At 42.7% G+C, this 20,281-nt stretch overlaps 1 protein-coding gene across 1 annotated transcript in view; it reads right to left on the bottom strand.

The window, feature by feature from the left end:
- Positions 1-20,281, bottom strand: part of LOC117384851 (potassium voltage-gated channel subfamily H member 6-like) — a 77,579-nt gene that overhangs the window by 54,495 nt on the left and 2,803 nt on the right. The window contains exons 2-3 of the mRNA XM_055228272.1: positions 13,905-14,135; positions 1,029-1,193 (exon numbers count right to left, since the gene is read on the bottom strand). Coding sequence (XP_055084247.1) covers positions 1,029-1,193; positions 13,905-14,135 — 396 coding nt within the window. The remainder of the gene's footprint in view (positions 1-1,028; positions 1,194-13,904; positions 14,136-20,281) is intronic.

The raw sequence follows: 20,281 nt of genomic DNA, 5'->3' as shown, positions 1-20,281 counted from the left end.
TTTTGTTATAATATGTTATCTGTAACTATGGGGGATTGTTGGGCGGGGTAATATGGAGATAAACACTGAATCATTATCTGATTCCTGTATTACACAAAATTAACTCTTGTGAGCTTTAAGTCATGTTATAATGTTGTTACCTCGACAAAAAACATACCTGGAGTTGTGTTTTGTTTCTTTCACAGATGTTTGAGTAACACTTTATTATTAGTCTGTCTCCAAAGCTCAAAATGCTGTTCCACCTTGTGATGTCATGAAGTGGTAATTTTCAAGATAACAACTACTGGTACCTTTTATCTTGAGTGCAATAGAAATTGGCAATCCCAGAGCTGAAATCATCCAAATGATTCTAGTGAAGGTGTGTGGAGTTTAAAAACACAGTGGAGCACTTCCTGTATTACCACATGACATCACAAGGTGGAACAGAGTGTTTTCGGTTTAAGAGAAGAGCTCAGTTGAATGAAACAATACACAACTCCAGGTCTGTTTGTGATGAGGAAACAACATTATAAAATAGATCAGAAAATAGTTCCTTTTAATGCAGCTCTATGCACTTTCCCTGCCTCCTATTGGTCAGCGTCAGTAAAAGGTTCTGAGTGAGCAGTATGCTAGCTAGCTCACTCTGTCTCAAAGCTATTGCTAACTTTATTAAAAGCATAAAACATAAAATAAACCTATTAAAATTAAAATAGATTAATGTAAAAACTACCCGATTTATATATGTCAATTATTTCAGTTTATGGTGTTGTTTTAATATTTGTAATGACTCAAAATTAGCATTAGTGTTGAGACGCAAACACCTGCCTTTCCTCTTATGAAGTTTTTACCTCATTTGTTTAGTCTTTAACATGTTAAGAAACATGTCCTACAGTCACTGTCCACTGTCTGATTTTTTTTCTTTTAACGTGACTCTGCAAAAAACGCGCAGAGAACTGGACAGGAAGTAGTGACGCTAACAGTGAGGTTGCCAGGATATCGGTATTAGCTCAAAAAATAAAGCTCCGGTACGGGATCCTGCTGCTCCTTACCCAGGCTGATAAAGGGGAGGCGGAGCACACGCTGGAAGTCTCTGGACGGAGAGCAAGAAGGAGGGCGAGGTTCAGACGGCAGCTCGAAGTTTAGGATGAACATGATCACCAAACCCTGCTCGTTCTTCACTGGGACCACGTCTATCACACAGTGGAAGCACTCACCTAAAGAGGGGGAGGAGGGAGGGAGAAGAGAGGGAAGGCGGTAAGAGAGAGAAGGGGAGAGAGGAGAGGAAAGAGAGAGAAGAGGAGAGGAGGAGTAAGGGAAGAGAGAGGAGAAGGGAGGAGAGAGAGGGGAGAGATGAACATGATCATACAGAGGAAGTACTCACCTAAAGAGGGGGAGGAGGGAGGGAGAAGAGAGGGAGAGCGGTAAGAGAGAGAAGGGGAGAGAGGAGAGGAAAGAGAGAGAAGAGGAGAGGAGGAGTAAGGGAAGAGAGAGGAGAAGGGAGGAGAGAGAGGGGAGAGATGAACATGATGATACAGAGGAAGTACTCACCTAAAGAGGGGGAGGAGGGAGGTGAGAGAGGGAGAGCATTAAGAGAGAGAGAAGGGGAGAGAAGAGAGGAAAGAGAGAGAAGAGGAGAGGAGGAGTGAGGGAAGAGAGTGGAGAAGGGAGGAGAGAGAGGGTGGGTCAGCTTGAAGTTTAGTATGAACATGATCACACAGTGGAAGCACTCACCTAAAGGGGGAGGGTATTTAGGGGGAGAGAGTGAAAGAGTAGAGGTGAGGGAGGGATGGAGGAGACAGAGGACAGGAGGAGGAAAGAGAGAGAGAAGTGGAACACATGGAGGGGGGAAGAGGAGAGAGGTACCGAGAGACTGAGGGGAGGGAGAACCTGAGGCGTTTAACTAAAAAGGGCCACTAGAGGGAGGCATCAAACACAGAACACATCTGAGGAAAGATCAATAACTTAAAGTGAGACAGTGCTTCAGGGAAGCCCACACCTCCAGTGCTCTTCTGCCCCAGATCAATGACTTTAAAGTGCGCATTATAGGTTTTGATGATTCTCCAATTTCGACTTAATCTGGTGGGATTATACCTGCTGCAAATATAAATTATAGTTTTACACCAATCAAGAAACAATTTGCAAAGGAAAGTTGAAAAGTGTGTTATAGAGTTAATAGAGTTTAGAGAGTCCCATATTGATGACATCACACTGGGGGAATTCTGCCCAAATGTTCTCCACAATTTACACAAGAAACACATTTTTCTGACACTTTAAACATGATAAATAAAGGTCTTTTCTTATATTTGGATCTGTCAAATATTATTTTCTGTGCACATGATTTCTATTTTTTTGTTTATTTCTACAGAGGGAGCCCAAAGAGAGCACTGAGACTCTCTGTTTCATGAGCTCCCTGTTCAAATACAGAAAAATATAAACAAAAAAACAGTAGTAGTTTTAAGTACATAAGTCCATTTAAATATTACAAACAGGAGCAGGTGTGAGTATAAATGTTTGTTAACAGATTATTCAAGTGCATTTGTGGGACTGTAGTCTCCAGTTTTGAAATATCTTACATTTTTTTGTTCCTGTATCAAAGTTCAACAAACAAGCAGTGTTTTGTTACTTAAGTAAAAGTACACATACAGAGGGAAAAAGTTATTCAAGTGAACTTAAAAGTATGAAAAATTTTACTTAAGTAAAAGTATTGACGCACTTTAGAATAAAAAGTAAATTAAAAAAGTATTTCACACAAGTGTTGTTCATTTGTTAAAGTGTAATTGTAGTGATACTGATTAAAAATGAGATATATTTTGTTCAACAGTAACAGTACAAATCAATTTCTTAATTTTTCTAATGAATTGTGTGTATTTGTTTTAAGGCGAAGCTTGAACTTGAAAACGTTACCACGAACATAGTAAAAATAACCCCTCAAATCATATGAAAAGTACTTTTTACTGTTAAGTCCTGTTCAAAATGTAGTGAAGTAAAATTTATCCAGAGTAAAATGTACTTGTACAGATACCTAAAAATGTTACTTAAGTGCAGTACTTTGCTACTTTTATTTTGTTACCCTCCACCACTGCAAACAAGTGCGATATAAAGTCAGTCTATCGTCATAGTCCCTCACAAACACATTTTATACAATGTTCTCTTCTGACAGACAGCAATGGCCAAACTACTTTTTACCTAGTGACGGCGTGTTATGAAATTTTATCAAACATTCGAGGAGTTTTGGCCCAGTGTACATCCTGGTTGCTAGGTAACAGTTACGGGATTCCCTGTTGTCATGATTTCCAACCAGTAAGTAACATTTAGAGCCTAAAATTTTGCCAAACTGGGAAAAAAACACTTATTCTATCAAATCTAACTCTTAAAGTTTATGTGTGACAGACAATAACTTTCTATTTTTTGAAACTTCCTAAAGATATTGTTGTGAATAGTATTTTTGCTCATGTTGCCCTCACACGTCTCCTATCGTCTTATTAAAGTGGTAATAAAAGCCTGTTTGATGTGAAGGTCGCTGGTCTGTTGGGACAGGATCAGTCTCATTACCGCAGCACAAGTCTCGTGGTGTTTTTGAATAAAGCCATAAAGTTCAGGATTAAGGACAAAACGCCGGATAATCTCAACCTCCATGTTTCCCTGCGGTCACATGACACAGATCCTATTACATCACTTCCTCCTCTGACACCTGAAGGTCAGTGCTCATGGACGGGCTGGTGTCAGATGACATCAACAAGTCTGTGTGCAAAATGACACACTTTCAGGAAATGGTTTGAAAAAATGGTGCCAAAAGAGCCTGAAGGACACATACGAAGCAAAGCATTCTCCGAGCTCTGAGTGACACCCTACACCCATACAGCGCTCTGCAGGCTGTGCCCACATCTCAAACAGCCACAAGAGGAGATCACGTCTTTTCTGTCCAAGCTCCTTCCTCAAGGAACACCCTTCTTTTAGAATTATGCCAGGTCAAGAAATTGCTTTAAATCACTGCTCGAAACCAGTGGTGGAAAAGTACTCAATTTTGTTACTTAATTAAAAGTACAGACACTGGAGCAAAAAATACTCAAGTAAAAGTATCATATGAAAAAGTCATCTTTAATAAAAGTATTAAAAAAAAAACAGTATAAAATGTGCTTAAAGAGTAAAAAGTATATTTTTTTTTAAGTATTTTGCTCAGATTTTGAGTCTTATAAAGCTTCAGATGTAGTGATTTTGATGAAGATTTGTGCTGAATTTTGTTCAACGTTAACAACTGAATTGTTTTTTGGTTTTTTTTTCCAACTGTTTTTGTTTGTATATTTTTGTTTGCTGAAATTATAAACTAAAATAAAATCCTCAGCCTTTTCAGCAGGTCTCAAACTATAATAAAAAATGCTTTTACTTTCCAGTCCTGTTCAAAAATGTAGTAGAGTAGACAGTACAGATACTGCTCTCAAATGTAGTGAAGTAAAAGTAAAGCGTATGCACTTTAAAATCTACTTAAGTAAAGTACACATACCTAAAACGTTTACTTTGTTACCTTCCACCACTGCTGAAAACCTTTTTATATTCACAGGTTTTTGGCTGATTTACCTGTGCTTTTAATAATGTATAATTTTGTATTGTTTGTGTTGTGCTACTTCAGTGTGAATCTCTCTGTAACTTTGCATCCAAGTCAAGTTTGGGCAGCACTGCTCTAGTCTATATCCAAACATTACTAGAGGGTGGTTTGAGACAGGGTGAGGCTACATGGACTGGGGTCGAGCTGTTTGAATAAGGGTAAACTCAATACCTGGTAGATACTAGTGCTCACAGTAAAAGAAAGAGATGTGAGCTGAAATGAATACAGTGTGTGTGAACTTTAAAAACACAGAGCAGCACATCCTGGAAGACGAGGGCACCATCTCATGACATCATCAGGTGAAACAGAGCATTTACAACCTTTTAGAAGCACCACTGCGCACATAGACTGAGGCAGCTCACAAAAAATATCGGTGCCAAATATCATCTAATTTTTCAATATCCAACTGTAACCGATACCCAGGGAAAAAAAAGAATTTTCATTTCTGTCAATATTTCCACCTTGGAGCCAACAGAGGTACTGTCTGTACAGAGGTGACCAGATGAACACTTTACTTTGGGAACTATTTCTGACAAGCAGTGCGATTGCTATTAGATTTGTGATTGATGTTTTAATAATGGGATTTTTGTTCAAAGTTCACAGTTAAAGGTCCTGTATTACACAAAAATGACTCTTGTGAGCTTTAAATCATGTTATAATGCTGTTACCTGCTCAAAATGTTAAACATGGGTGAATGAAACAAAACACAACTCCAGGTCTGTTTGTGATGAGGAAACAAGATTAGAACAGAGATCAGAAAATGGTGCAATATGAGCCCTTTAAAGACTGAAATATAAACTGACAAACTAGAACAAGAATCACATTTCAGAACATGGTTATGGAGGAAATGACAACAAAATGGCGGCTTTTGTGATTTGTTAACTACGTCCATTCAAATTGTAATTTCGATTCCACTGAGAATATTCTTGCAGGCCTATCTCATATACTTTTGGACATTTACGTTCCGACGATCCATATTCCAATAATGACTTCCTGTTTTCCCTCATCTTCACGTGTGTCCATCGGAGCACAAACACCACGCACCACCGTTCAGGTCTTTCCCAGAGGAACACGGCAAAATGTCCATGTGCAGTTTTGACCTCCATAAGCCAGGTCCATGTCCACACCTCTGCATTGATCTGATACAAGGCACATGTAACGCTGCGTTTAATGAGCCAGGGGTCAAAGGGCATGTGTGAGAGCTGTAGAGAAGCAATCACACCTCATGCTAATTGTACAGAGAGCACAAAGGCCACATAATATGGACAAAGAGATTCTCAAACAACATCTTCTCTCATTATAAAGATCAAAATGTTTGTTTTGCTTATTGTTAAAAAGCGCACTCCGGAACTTTTTTGCTTTTTCCAAGGGGTCCGCCGCCTGTTTGTTTCCACGGGGAAGTTGTTGCTTTGCCTGGAAGTACCGCATTATGGCATGAAACACACATGCATTCGTATCATTTCTGCTGTTTATATTTCTTGAAAATACTTTGAAAAACATGCACTGCTACTTTGAGAAGTCTCACCTCTCCGCAGATCTGAGCTGGAGCTTACCCTGGCTGTGATGGTTGCTCGTCTCCATGGAGATAAATAAGTTTAAAGCCCTATTGTGTAAGATTTCGTGCAACTTTTCAATATAAAGACTGGATATTTTGTTCCATGCAGATGATATTCTATTATTGAAGTAACTGCAGTCTTTGTGATTTGAATGCATTGGGGTCCCACCGGAAGAGCTGGAGGAAGTGTCTGGGGTGGGAGAAGTCTGGGAGTCCCTGCTTCAGACTGCTGCCCCCGCGACCCGGTCCCGGATAAGCGGAAGAAAATGGATGGATGGGTGATTCGATATTTGCAGACTCTCAAATTGCATTTTGGGATAACAATCTACAGTGCAGCCTTATATCTGCCAGAGGGTTTTACTCTCCAACTCACACATCATATAAGTTCTCCCAAAGTAAAGCCTAGACACATGCTGAGTAATAGGTTTGAATGGGCTCTTGGTGCAAAGCAGAGCTGGGGATAAACAGTGTAATCTCAGACATTAAGAGCTGTATTTTTAACCTGAGCCTCAAATATCGATCTGAGAAACTGGTGTCCCATAACTCACTGAGGGCTGTTCAGGGCTCTGGGTCAATACAGGAGGAACAAACCTTTTACTTCAACTTTACACAGAAAACTCAGACTAACAGCCCAAACGTCCATAGAGGTTATGCATTCCCAATTTATAGAATGAGTGGCAGTATTATATGACAGTCTATGGCACTAATGATATTTTCTTCTGGAAAAGCTCCTAACGCTGAATCTAAAATGTGAAAGAGCTGCTACAGTTAAGTAACAAATATAAAAGACTACAACTCTGATCAATATTTAGTTTGTACCTGACTATAAAACAAGAAAATGAAGTAAACAGTGTAAACCCAGTGAAGAGTGAAACCACAAAGACACTGCAGACACGCACGTTTATCACTGATACAGACTCTGGATCAGACACAGATTAACTCAACCTCTCTCTCCTTAAAGAACATAACTCTGAGTCTGTGTATGGAGGACAGTCGATGTTGTGAGGGTCCACGTGTCCTTTATATCCTCCTGTCACAGAGAAACTTCAATTCTGTTTTTGCCGTATAAAGCTAATTTGAGTAAAAAAAAAAAAAAAAACTAAAAACAAACAAACTGTCAGTACTGTCAATGTGTGCCTTTTAATATACTTTTGGCATATTTAACCCTGTTACATCATCTTTTGTCTCTGCATTTGACCCACTGCTCAATGCTGCTGGGGCATCTCCTCAGAAGCAGCGCTGCGACCCACCTCCAGGTCTTATGCTAGCTGGAGAATTTGGCCTATTGTGTTTTGGGTTGATGGGGGAAACTGGGGTACCTGGAGGAAATCCACCTAGACACAGGGAGAACATGCAAACTCCACACAGAAAGGCCCAGCTGACCCCGGAATCAAACCCAGAACCTTCTTGCTTTAAAGCGTGAGCCACTGTGCCGTCACATGAATAAATGAGCTACTCCGGCTTTAGTAGCTCATAAAAGCTCATTAAGGTTAATCTACGTACACTTTGTACATACACATTCACAGCAGTACGTTTATGTTGATGGAGTAATTAAACCGCTGCTGCAGTGACTTTGAGCCAGTGCAGATAAACTCTATGGAGCTTGAGTCTTTTGTTTGGATCAGATTAAAACAAGGTTCAAACACAGAGCTAATTACACACAGAGGTCACACAGAGGCACATCTGCGGCTCAATATAACACTTATAAATCAGGTCACATGACTCTATCACTGTGACATCATCACTTTACAACAGAGGGCCAAAAAAAAAAAAAACATGCTATATTGTACAGGCAAACCAATAACATCTCCACTGTGACAGACCCACCACCACCATAAAAGTTACACAGTGCAGCTTTAAATGTTATTCATTGCACAGCCTTAATATGTGGGCATTGGCTTCTTTGAAATTCTCATGAAAGGGACTTCACTGCTCCTGTTCAATCTCTCTCTCCATCTCTTTTGCACTCTCTATTTTCCTCTCTTTCTCTCTCTCTCTCTAAACCCAAAACATGCACAATCCTCCAGCTAAGTCCCGACCAAGACTACCTCAAGGCACTAACAGTTTAACCCAGAATGCAGGTTTAACCCAGAGACACTGAAGGATGGGTCAAATGCAGGTTTAAGCCAGAGACACTGAAGGATGGGTCAAATGCAGGTTTAAGCCAGAGACACTGAAGGATGGGTCAAATGCAGGTTTAAGCCAGAGACACTGAAGGATGGGTCAAATGCAGGTTTAAGCCAGAGACACTGAAGGACGGGTCAAATGCAGGTTTAAGCCAGAGACACTGAAGGATGGGTCAAATGCAGGTTTAAGTCAGAGACACTGAAAGACAGGTCAAATGCAGGTTTAACCCTAAGATACTAAAGGATGGGTCAGGTTTATCCGAGAGAAACTTGGGTCAAATACTCACCCCTTCCCCTCTCTTCTGTCTCTTTTCTGTCTCTCTTTTTCTTCTCTCTCCCTCTTCTTTTTCCTCTCCCCCTCTCACTCCCTCTTCATCTCTCCCTCTCTCTTTATCTCTCTCTCTCTTTCTCTCTTTTTATCTCTTTCTCCCTGTCTCCCTCTCTCTCTGTCCTCTCTCTGCTGTGTTGAATGGAGAGCATTTAAACATCGCTCTGACCCCGAGGAGCTAAACCTGCTCTGATTCATGGCCCCAGAAAAACCTCTCTTCACTTTATTTCTTAGTTTTCAGACTGTGGGCGACAGATTAGATTACAGCCAGACACACTGGACTTTTTCATTTAAATAAAGTGGACTCTGCAGCTCTACTTCAATGAGAGAACATCCATCTGTTCAGCCATCGTGAGGGACGCTCCCATGTTTCAGACTGATGAGGAAACGTCACTCTGCAGGAGCCACAGAATAATACAGTCCAGTTAATAATGTATCTATGGGGGTGGGCCATAACGACAAAAACTAAAATCTTACTATACCAATGATATAGAGCTCAACAGAGACTGATACAGGAGGACGGGAGGGCATCTGACACATACCAGGGTTATATTTTGCAGCAATAAATCACTGAAAAATCTGCCATGGAGCAGATTGACAGAAGCGAGGCTCCACCATTGGCCCCACCCACCACCAACACTCACACACCATCTTCATACTAGGCAATGTTGGAGAAGTGTCTTGCCTAAGGATACAATGGCATCACATCAGCAGACGGCACAGTGGCTTTTCCTTCTCTGGAGGAAACCCAAAGCAAGCACAATAGGTCAATCCTCCGGCTAAGGCTAAGGCTAAGGCTAACATTATTTTCCCCATAGGAAAATGACCAAGACTAGCTCAAAATCTGAACTTCTCTTGACAGTCTCAATGCCATTGAAAGATGGGTTAAATGCAAAGGAAACTCGATAACAACTTACAAAACTACGTTTACAAAGTACCTTCCTAAACTAGAGTGCATATTTTGTCTGTCTGCACAGGAGCAGTTTAAAGTAGCTCTGATCGGGTTGATATTGATCAGATGTTTGTGATTTTCTTCCTCAGTCCTCCATAAACAGGAGCTCAGAAAAGACCCAATATGAGTGTGTCCATGTAGTGTGTGTTTGTGCGTGTCTGGGTGTGTATGTGTGTAGTGTATGAAGCTTCAAAACTCAAGTATGACTTTATAACAATATTACAAAATGCAAACACTACTGCAAGCTAAACCAGGTCTAAACCAGGTCTAAACTAGGACTTAACCAAGATTAAACTAGGACTAAACCAGGACTAAATCAGAACTAACTAAATGTCGATTTGCTCTCTCTTCTCCTTGAACAGGAGGAGTCGTGTATCCTCATCTCCTTAGAGATGGAGGTGTGTGTTTCCTGTTGTGTTTTATTATCATTTCAGATCAACTGACGTTGCTCATGAAAATTGATCTTCTTTTAAGTGTCACAGATTTCAGCACTGTATCAAAAATCTATACAAAAATGTCTACTACACAAACTCATAAACTGTGAAGTCAGCTCTCTTCTCCTCCCTCGCCTCATTTCTCCTCCTCTTCTTCCACTCTTCCTCTTGTCTTCTCTCTCCTCCTCCTTTCCCTCTCTCGCTTCTGGGTCTCAACAGAATAAACAATAAAAACAATGGAGGCCTCGAGTCAAAGGTCATGGTCTGAGAGGAAATGTGACTGTGGAGGTAATAATCCCTGAGACGCAGTAAAAAGACGAGCCTTGGTTTTAAAATGACTGGGATTCTTCATTTGCGATCTTGATTTACTAAACCTGTTTTATTACATTGAACTGAGTTCTTCCAGGAAAATAGGGTTTTCTGTCATTTTAAGTTTGGTCTCTGAGCGTTGTGATATGTGCTTATAAACTCATCATGGTGAATACTTAGGATGTTCTGAATGCATAAGGTAAGTGAGAAATCGTTTTGGACTAGGGTTGTCAAAATGATCAAAAATCTTAAACTAATGGGTACTAAAACTAACATTGAAACTAGATACTCATTTAAGCAAGTATTGAGTCATATTAAAAAATCACATAACTGGATAACCTTTGTTTCCTTTGTACCAGTATCAAAATCGGTATCAAGTATTGAGTTTATTCTTTAGTATCGAAATTGAGTTTGAAATTTTAGCATCATGACAGCAGTACTTTGGACCACAGTGAACAATTTAACATTAACTAGTCCTGTTTTTCACATTTTTTCTAATCAAATCAATCGAACAAAAAATAATGAACTTCAGGACAAAAGAACACCAGCTTCTATGATGTAATTTTTTGTAGTGCGGTGCTTTACTTTTAGACATACACTGCAAGAATATTACTAAAGATATTTGAGTTGTTTGTTGTTGTTCTTAAATCAGACTTATTCTCCAAACTGTTCTTTTCGGAGCTTTTAACCATGTTATAATTGTTTCTTCTCATTGAGCCTCTGAAGTTGTATTTGGAGTGATTCATGTTTGTCTTTAATCACTTATTTTCAAGATGCATTTTGCCGATCTACCCCTGTTTTCACCTTCACCGGGACACGCCCACTGTGACGTACGCACTTCCTTCTCCAATTTTATTTTCTTAATCAGTGACTCGTAGGATTGTGCAGCGTCGCATATTCATTGTGGTACAAATGAAAAAAGAAATAAATCAACAGCATGCAGCACTTTTTTATCTTGACATTTACGCCGACGTCAGCTCCCACTGGACATCGCAGTTTCCTAACACAGAAGTCAGTGAACTTGTTTCTTTTATTAAGTAGTTTTAGATTAATATTGTGATTTAAAATGTCCAAATTATAACAAAATGATCCGCAGGTGTCATAGATTAGACCTGCAGAGCACACACAAGCACAATATGTCTGACCTGATCTTTCTTATTTCAATCAGATATCTGATCAACTCTAACATGAGAGATGCACTATTGATCTGAAGCCCTCTTAGCTCTTATGTTTATTGCTTTCTTACAGTGTAGCTGCTTCTCTGTGGTCCAAAAATACCAGCGCTCTTAAACAAAGCTCCTTCTGACGATGAAGAATCTGAGCCCTGAGGAAACAATATAGCCCAGTGCAGTCCCATACTTTATAATGTGATCTGGACTCAGCTGAAGGAGCAGAGGCGTGTGGAACGGCCTCTGATTCATACCTCCAAAAGGGAAGGAAATGAGCCTGAGATCCAGAACACACACCTAGAAAAGTTTATGAAGATGTGAGATGTGAGTCTGGTCACTGGTGAATCTCTGGTCACTGGTGATGGGTGTGATTGACAGATGGATTAGCCAATCAGGGACACACATTATCTACCCATATCAAAACAAATACGCTATTTAAATGTAAATGTAAAGAAAGGCAAAAATATCATAGGGGACTGAAAAACATGATAGATTTCTGCAGAATCAATGAGTAATGCACTAATCTGAGGTGAGAGAAATGTGATTTTGTTTGTAAATGATAAGTGACCAATGAGCTCCTTCGTTCCAAATGAGTCATTGAAATAAAAAAATGTGATTGGAAGATCAGGTTTGGTCTGACTCAAGACGCGACAGAGGTAGAGAGTGTAAACCAGACTGATCTCTGTATAAAAACAACAACAACAACAAAAACAATCTGGATTCGCCAGGCAAGTAGGAAATCTCAAATTTTATCTGCTAAATATTGCAATTAGATTATTCTTTAAAGGTGGAAAAGCTTTTCACCTGCTTGTCTCCATGGAGATATTATTTGACATGCCTGAAATGTTCCACAGTACGGCATTAAACCTGAAGATGAGCAGGTGACGCCACCAGGTCCATTTAAAGGTTAAAGGTCAGCTGCCCATTGAACAATGCCTATTTTTGAAGATATTTATGACCAACAAAAACACTTCCAATAATGTGTAAATGCAAGATATACTTAATGCCACACCGTGGAACATTCCAGACAAAGCAGTAACATCCAGAAAAGTTTCTTGTATTGTATATAAGTAACTGTAGAGGTTTAAACTACAGGGTCAGCAGCTTTTACACAGAATAACCCCATGTAGACACAGGGAGCGCATCTGACACACAGGGGAGTTTAGATCTCAAAGAGGGCTCAGTTTGATTTTGATAAGTATTCCTGCCTGTTCTCAAAGTGTAGACGTCATCATAAAGGTCATGAGTGTAAAGGCGTAGAGCATCACTCACACAGAAGACAGGGACATTAGTTCAGAGCTGAGGAGCCTAAAGGAGCAGAGCTGTGCACTGCATCAAAGAGTCTATATTACACTGCTCTCTCATCTATGTTATAATGATGTTTCCTCATCACAAATAGACCTGGAGTTGTGTTTTGTTTCATTCACTCATGTTGAACACACAAACCCTGCATATTTAGGAAAGAGAAAACACTCAGTTCCACCTCGTGACGCAGCAAAACGTCTTCACTCCTACAACGATTTGTCCAGTTGACAGATTTAAACTTCGTCTTTTGCTACAATCTCTACTTAACTAAAGGATACAGGAGCTGTTAACTTGAAAACTACTGCTTCATGACATCACACGGTGGAAAAGATAATAGTGTTACTCAAACATGTGTGAATGAAAGAAAAACACAACTCCAGGTCTATTTTTGAGGAGGTAACAGCATTATATCATGGCTTAAATTCTCACAAGAGTCAAAATTTGTGTAATACAAAGTTCAGCATCTTTTCTGTCAATATAAATGAACAAAAGTCAAATGATTTTTTTCTTCAGAAAGTGGAGCCATTATTCAACCCCAAAGATGTGAGTGTTGTCAGTTTGGAGATTTCTTTCAAAAACAACAATTCAAAACAAAATTTAACAGACACAAGACCTCAAAATATCACAACTAAACAGGACGCTGAAACACATGAATACTCTTTTCCTCTCTCCTCCCCATCTTTTTTTTGGTGTACAGTGTGATCTCCACCCTCTTCTGCTCCACCTCAAATAGAGCTATGGAGATCTGGGCCATGTTGAGACTGGAGGTGTGGGTACTCTCTCCTCCCTCCTTACCTTCTTTAGTGTAGAGCATTATCTCTACCCTCCTCCTTTCTCCTCCCTCTCCTCCTTCTCTCCCCATCTCTCCTCCTCTCTTTCTTACCTTCTTTGATGATCTCCACCCTCCTCTCCTCCACCACAAGAAGAGCCTTGGAGATCTGGGTCACAGCAGGCGTGGTGTTATGGGCTCATGTCTCTTCTCCTCTTCCTCCTCTCCTCTCTCCTGTGGTTCTTACCTTCTTTGGTGTACAGTGTGATCGCCACCCTCCTATACTCCGCCCTGACCAGAGCCTTGGAGGTCTCGGCCACAGCGGGCCTGGTGGTGTGGGCTCCTGTCTCCTCTCCTCTTCTCTCTCCTTCTTACCTTCTTTGGTGTACAGTGTGATCTCCACCCTCCTCTCCTCCGCCCCGAGCAGAGCTTTGGAGATCTGGGCCACGGCGGGTCTGGTGGTGTGGGGGCCGTAGAGGAAGCTGCAGGTACAGGGCTGCTGCATGACCTCGGCTCGTGAGTATCCACACATCCCACAGAAGGCGTCGTTACAGAAGATGATGGCGCAGTTCTCGACCTGCGCGTTGGCGATCAGGAACTTTCGATCTGCACAGGACAGACACACAGTTACAGCTTCATATTTTATAACTTAAATGATATAGCATCTATCTCCATGGAGACAAGCAGGTGACATCAGCAGGACAAGTTACAGGTCAGATCTATGGATGCATGTTTTTCTATCTATTTTAAGCAATAAAAAATCTAATTGGATGAACAGAGAGATACATTTAACGCCATATTGTGGAACATTTCAGGTAAAGCCTGTCATCCTTTCACAGGGGCCAAAATAACTTTCTGTATCATTCCAATTTCGGTATATGTAAACTAACATCTCCATGGAAACAATCAGGGGTGCACCACCCACCTTTGTCTAATTGTGATTTTTTTTTTGGACATTTTAAAGCCATCCAGAAGCATTCACATCTAAGAGAGACTGAAATCTGAACTTGAAACTAATCCAAGAATCCCATGCATTTCAGAACATGTTTGTAGAGGTGTAAGCTACAGGGTTAACAGCTTTTACCCTATGGAGTCTCAGGGAGGGCATCTGACACACAGGAACATTAAATATACAGGGTTAACAGCTTTTACACAGAATCTGACAGGATAACTTGTTGTTTGGAAAGTCACTGCAGTCCTTTTGCTAACTGTGATTTGATTTGATTGCAGTATATATCTGGCAGCCCTACAGCTGCTTCTAAGTCAATGTCAAGTTTCTGCGATAAACAATTAGAAACTTTCTGTAGTGCTTTCAACATAAAAGCCTCATGTTTACCACCTGCACAAAGGGCTTTATTCTGAAAAGTTTGGACAGGAGGTAATGAAATGAAGCTTAACGTGTAGACGACACACGGCTGAAAAGAGTGACTGTGGGTTCAGCAGATTATAAGAATCATCGGGTTTGTTTCAGTGACGACTCTGGAATAGTTCTCACCTGTCGCCATGGAGACCACATCAACATGCATCACAGCATGGATGAAGATTTCACAGAAAATCAGACCCAATCAATGAAATTAAGCCAACTGGCTTAAAGGGGCAGTCACAGTGGACATAAAAATTGTCAGTCAACTTATCAGTACAGATGTGATGTAAATGTACATGTGTACATGTACTTATGTGAGGAAAATATTCTTATCATTTCTCTGTTTAAAAGTATTTGATCTGTGTCAGTCAGACCCAAAGCAGACATGAGCATGTGTGAAAGACAACAGGCTCTGTCCCACAGGAAACTCTGTGTTGTTTTACCTGTCTCCAAGTGTAAAACTGGATTAACACATGAGTGTGAACAGATGTGACCCTGCTCTTTTAATGTATGATGTTTGTCATTCTGGTATAAATACAGAGCTCAGATGCTCTGGGTGAGATGCTCTGGAGGAGACTAAGGAGAGTCTTGCTTGGAACGCCAGAAGGCTACCGGTCTGCGGCCAGGTCAGGCCTGGGCCTTGTCCCATCAGGCCTGGGCTCTGTCTGTATCTGTGTAAGATAGAATACACCTTTTATACTTCATCACTCACCAGGTTTTGCAAATGTATTATTATTCATCAAGAGACATTATTTTTCCACAACAAGATAAAGATTCAGAAAAAGGTCAAATAAGCAGAAATATCATGGCCTTTTTGGGTATAAACACAATGTATCTTTAATGATCTACCCAGTGCCTCCGTGAAACTATTGAAAAACCTCATGCAACATAAAAAAAAACAAATGACATATTTTTTAGTTTAAAATCAAACTTTGTTGATTCCTTGATAAAAATCCGAATTGATAATACCAGTTAAAAAACATAAACTGTGTTTGTTTCCTTGGTATATTAATGGGTGAATCATTGTCCTGGAAGCCCCATAATAGTTTCGTCAGCATTCTGGGAAAAACCTGGCATCTTTCCCTGAGAGTTTTTGGGATCCATCCTTCACATTCTATTGTATAATATATCTTATTCTCTTTTTTACCAAGTGAAAAAAATAAAACTACACAAAGCAGGGTTAAAGCCCCACTGCAGAACATTTCATCACATTAGAGCAGGGTTGCATGACTAAAAACAGTGCTGTAGTTGTTTACTCGATTAATCATTCAATTGTGTCTTGAATCAAAATGAATCTTAGTGCACTACACATTTGATTTAGATTATGAGGATTTATATGGGGCAGAAAGTAAAAGGCAGGGAGTGGAGTGGATTATCTGAAGATTTGGGAATGAATCCAGCACTTAATCTGCCTTTTTCCACATAAACACACTGTTATCTATTGATATTCTGCATATTTTTTTGCATAAACTCACATGCAACTGTATTATTTTGAGCACAGTTACAGGGTCAGATCATAGACATACTGATTAGTTTGAGAGATTTTCCCCTTTTTAGTCAATTAACAAATTCTTGTTGGACTAAAGACATGATTGTCTTTAGTCCAACAAGAATTTCTTTAGTTGATGACAGCACTAATTTGGTAATTAGTTTGAGTAATGTCCATAGACTGTATAAAAAAGTTTACTAAATGAGTGTGACATCACCCACAGCGTTTGGCTCCAGTTAAATGAAGCTCATTGAGGCTAGAGCAGTTATAGGGACAAATGTGGAGCCGAGTTCCATATTTGGTATTATGCCGACAAGTATCATTGCAACTAAAGAGCCAATCCAGAGCCAGGCTGTTGAAGGTAACGACTCTTCCCACATCAGCAGGCGCTTAGCAACACTGTCAGTCAAACCTGTTGTTAACACTAGCAGGAGCGACCTCGGTGAAAGAAGGCGGCTGATTTGTTGTTGTTAATTTATATCTTCATTTTTTGAAGAAAATTAAATCAAGGCCAGTTACGTCGCCCGGACCGGCTTTACTGGGGCCCCACCCTGGAGCCAGGCCTGGGGTGGGTGCTCGACAGCGAGCGCCTGGTAGCAGGGCCTTTCCCCACAGGACCCGGCCGGGCTCAGCCTGAAGGAGTGACGTGGGGCCGTCCTCATGTGGACCCACCACCCGCAAGAGGATCCGTAAGGGGCCGGTGCATGAAGATCTAGGCAGCAGTCGAAGACTTCGACGACCGGATCTCTGGACATGGAGACTGGCTCTGGGGACATGGAATGTCACCTCGCAGGGGGGGAAGGAGCCTGAGCTTGTGCGGGAGGTTGAGCGTTACCGGCTAGATATAATCGGCCTCACCTCCACGCACAGCTTGGGCTCTGGAACCCAACTTCTTGAGAGGGATTGGACTCTCCATTTCTCATTTCTCTGGCGTTGCCCACGGGGAGCGGCGGCGAGCTGGTGTGGGCTTGCTCATTGCCCCACAGCTCAGCCGCTTCGTGTTGAGGTTCACTCCGGTGAACGAGAGGGTCGCGTCCCTGCGCCTTCGGGTCGGGGACAGGTCTCTCACTGTTGTGTCGGCCTACGGGCCAAACAGCAGTGCAGAGTACCCGGCCTTCTTGGAGCCCCTGGGAGGGGTACTAGACAGTGCACCGACTGGGGACTCCATTGTTCTCCTGGGGGACTTCAACGCCCATGTGGGTAATGACAGTGACACCTGGAGGGGCGTGATTGGGAAGAACGGCCTTCCTGATCTGAACCCGAGCGGTGTTTTGTTATTGGACTTCTGTGCTAGTCACAGTTTGTCCATAACAAACACCATGTTCGAGCACAAGGGTGTCCATCGGTGCACGTGGCACCAGGACACTCTAGGTCGGCGGTCGATGATCGACTTTGTTGTCGTGTCATCTGACCTCCGACCGCGTGTCTTGGACACTCGGGTGAAGAGAGGGGCTGAGCTGTCAACTGATCACCACCTGGTGGTGAGTTGGATCCGCTGGCGGAGGAGGAAGCCGGACAGACCTGGCAGACCCAAGCGTATTGTAAGGGTCTGTTGGGAATGCCTGGCAGAGCCCTCTGTCAGAGGGGTCTTCAACTCACACCTCCGGGAGAACTTCTCCCTGATCCCGGGGGAGGTTGGAGACATGGACTCCGAGTGGGCCATGTTCTCCACCTCTATTGTCAATGTGGCCGCTTGTAGTTGTGGTCGTAAAGTCTGCGGTGCTTGTCGCGGCGGCAATCCCTGAACCCGGTGGTGGATACCGAAAGTAAGGGATGCCGTCAAGCTGAAGAGTCCTATCGAGCCTTGTTGGCTCGTGGGACTCCTGAGGCAGCCGATGAGTACAGGCGGGCCAAGCGTGCTGCGGCTCGTGCGGTTGCAGAGGCAAAAACTCGGGGTTGGGAGGAGTTCGGGGAGGCCATGGAAGAGGACTATCGGACGGCCTCAAAGAATTTCTGGCAAACTGTCCAACACCTCAGGAGGGGGAAGCAGTGCTTCACCAACACTGTTTACAGTGCGGGTGGAGAGCTGCTGGCCTCAACTGGGGATGTTGTCGGGGGGTGGAAGGAATACTTTGAGGATCTCCTCAATCCCCCCGTCATGTCTTCCGAGGAGGAAGCAGAGACTGGGGACCCGGAGGCAGACTCGTCCATCACCCTGGCTGAAGTCACTGAGGTGGTTAGCAAGCTCCTCAGTGGCAAGGCTCCAGGGGTGGACGAGATCCGTCCCGAGTACCTCAAGTCTCTGGATGTTGTGGGACTGTCTTGGCTGACACGTCTCTGCAACATCGCGTGGCGGTCGGGGACAGTACCACTGGAATGGCAGACCGGGGTGGTGGTCCCTCTGTATAAGAAGGGGGACCGGAGGGTGTGTTCCGCATTGCCGGCAGTAAGTCAGACCTGTTCCCGGTGCATGTTGGACTCCGCCAGGGCTGCCCTTTGTCACCGGTTCTGTTCATTATATTTATGGACAGAATTTCTAGGCGCAGCCAGGGGCCGGAGGGGGTCTGGTTCAGGAACCACAGGATTTCATCTCTGCTATTTGCAGATGATGTTGTCCTGATGGCTTCTTTGAGCCAGGACCTGCAGCAGGCACTGGGGCGGTTTGCAGCCGAGTGTGAAGCGGCTGGGATGAGAATCAGCTCCTCCAAATCCGAGGCCATGGTTCTCGACCGGAAAAAGGTGGTTTGCCCTCTCTGGGTGGGTGGTGAGTCTCTGCCCCAAGTGGAGGAGTTCAAGTATCTCGGGGTCTTGTTCACGATTGAGGGAAGGATGGAGCGTGAGATTGACAGGCGGATCGGTGCAGCGTCTGCAGTGATGCGGTCGCTGTATCGGTCCGTTGTGGTGAAGAAGGAGCTGAGCCGGAAGGCGAAGCTCTCGATTTACCGGTCAATCTACGTTCCTACCCTCACCTATGGTCATGAGCTCTGGGTAATGACCGAAAGGACAAGGTCGCGGATACAAGCGTCCGAAATGTGTTTCCTCTGCAGAGTGGCCGGGCGCACCCTTAGGGATAGGGTGAGGAGCTCGGTCACACGGGAGGAGCTCGGAGTAGAGCCGCTGCTCCTACACGTCGAGAGGAACCAGTTGAGGTGGCTCGGGCATCTGCTCAGGATGCCTCCTGGACGCCTCCCTAGGGAGGTGTTTTGGGCATGTCCCACCGAGAGGAGGCCCCAGGGAAGACCCAGGATACGCTGGAGGGACTATGTCTCTCGGCTGGCCTGGGAACGCCTTGGGGTCCCAGTGGAGAAGCTGGAGGACGTGTCTGGGGTGAGGGAAGTTTGGGAGTCCCTGCTTAGACTGCTGCCCCCGCGACCCGGCCCCGGATAAGCAGAAGAAAATGGATGGATGGAATTTATATCTTGATTTACAGACACAATAATATGAATATTTTAAGACCAAAATGACAAGCAGCAGTTTCAGAGAGAGGAGCCACAGTTTTTCAATAAACATATCTTGGAAATATGTAACAGTTTAAAATTAAAATTATCATTTTATTACAGAAACAAATATTGTATCCCAATAAATTACAAGCAACCGTATTGGATTATAGGATGTGGTGTACCTGCAGACTTCAGCCTCTGCTTTGAAACCGTTGGATCCTCTCTTTCACTCTGCCCTTCATTTTATTACAGGTGATGGATTTAAACCCATCACTGTGTTCTCTATGAAAAAGTGTGTTGGCCATCACTGTCTGTTAGAAGAAAATAGCACTATGAAGTTTATCTATAAGGGACTACTTCAGAATACCTCAGCTGCTCGTTAATCATTGATACAGTAACATTTATTACCAAATCACATGACTGCATAAGGCTAAGGACTGGCCACACCAAAACTGACACAGGAAAGAGGATTTTAGCTGTTTTGCTTCACATGATATACACTCCAAGGAAAAGCAAAACT

The sequence above is a fragment of the Periophthalmus magnuspinnatus genome, chromosome 17 (genome assembly GCF_009829125.3).
Source record: "Periophthalmus magnuspinnatus isolate fPerMag1 chromosome 17, fPerMag1.2.pri, whole genome shotgun sequence".
NCBI classification, from domain to species: Eukaryota; Metazoa; Chordata; class Actinopteri; order Gobiiformes; family Gobiidae; genus Periophthalmus; species Periophthalmus magnuspinnatus.
This window is presented reverse-complemented; position numbering and strand designations above follow the sequence as displayed.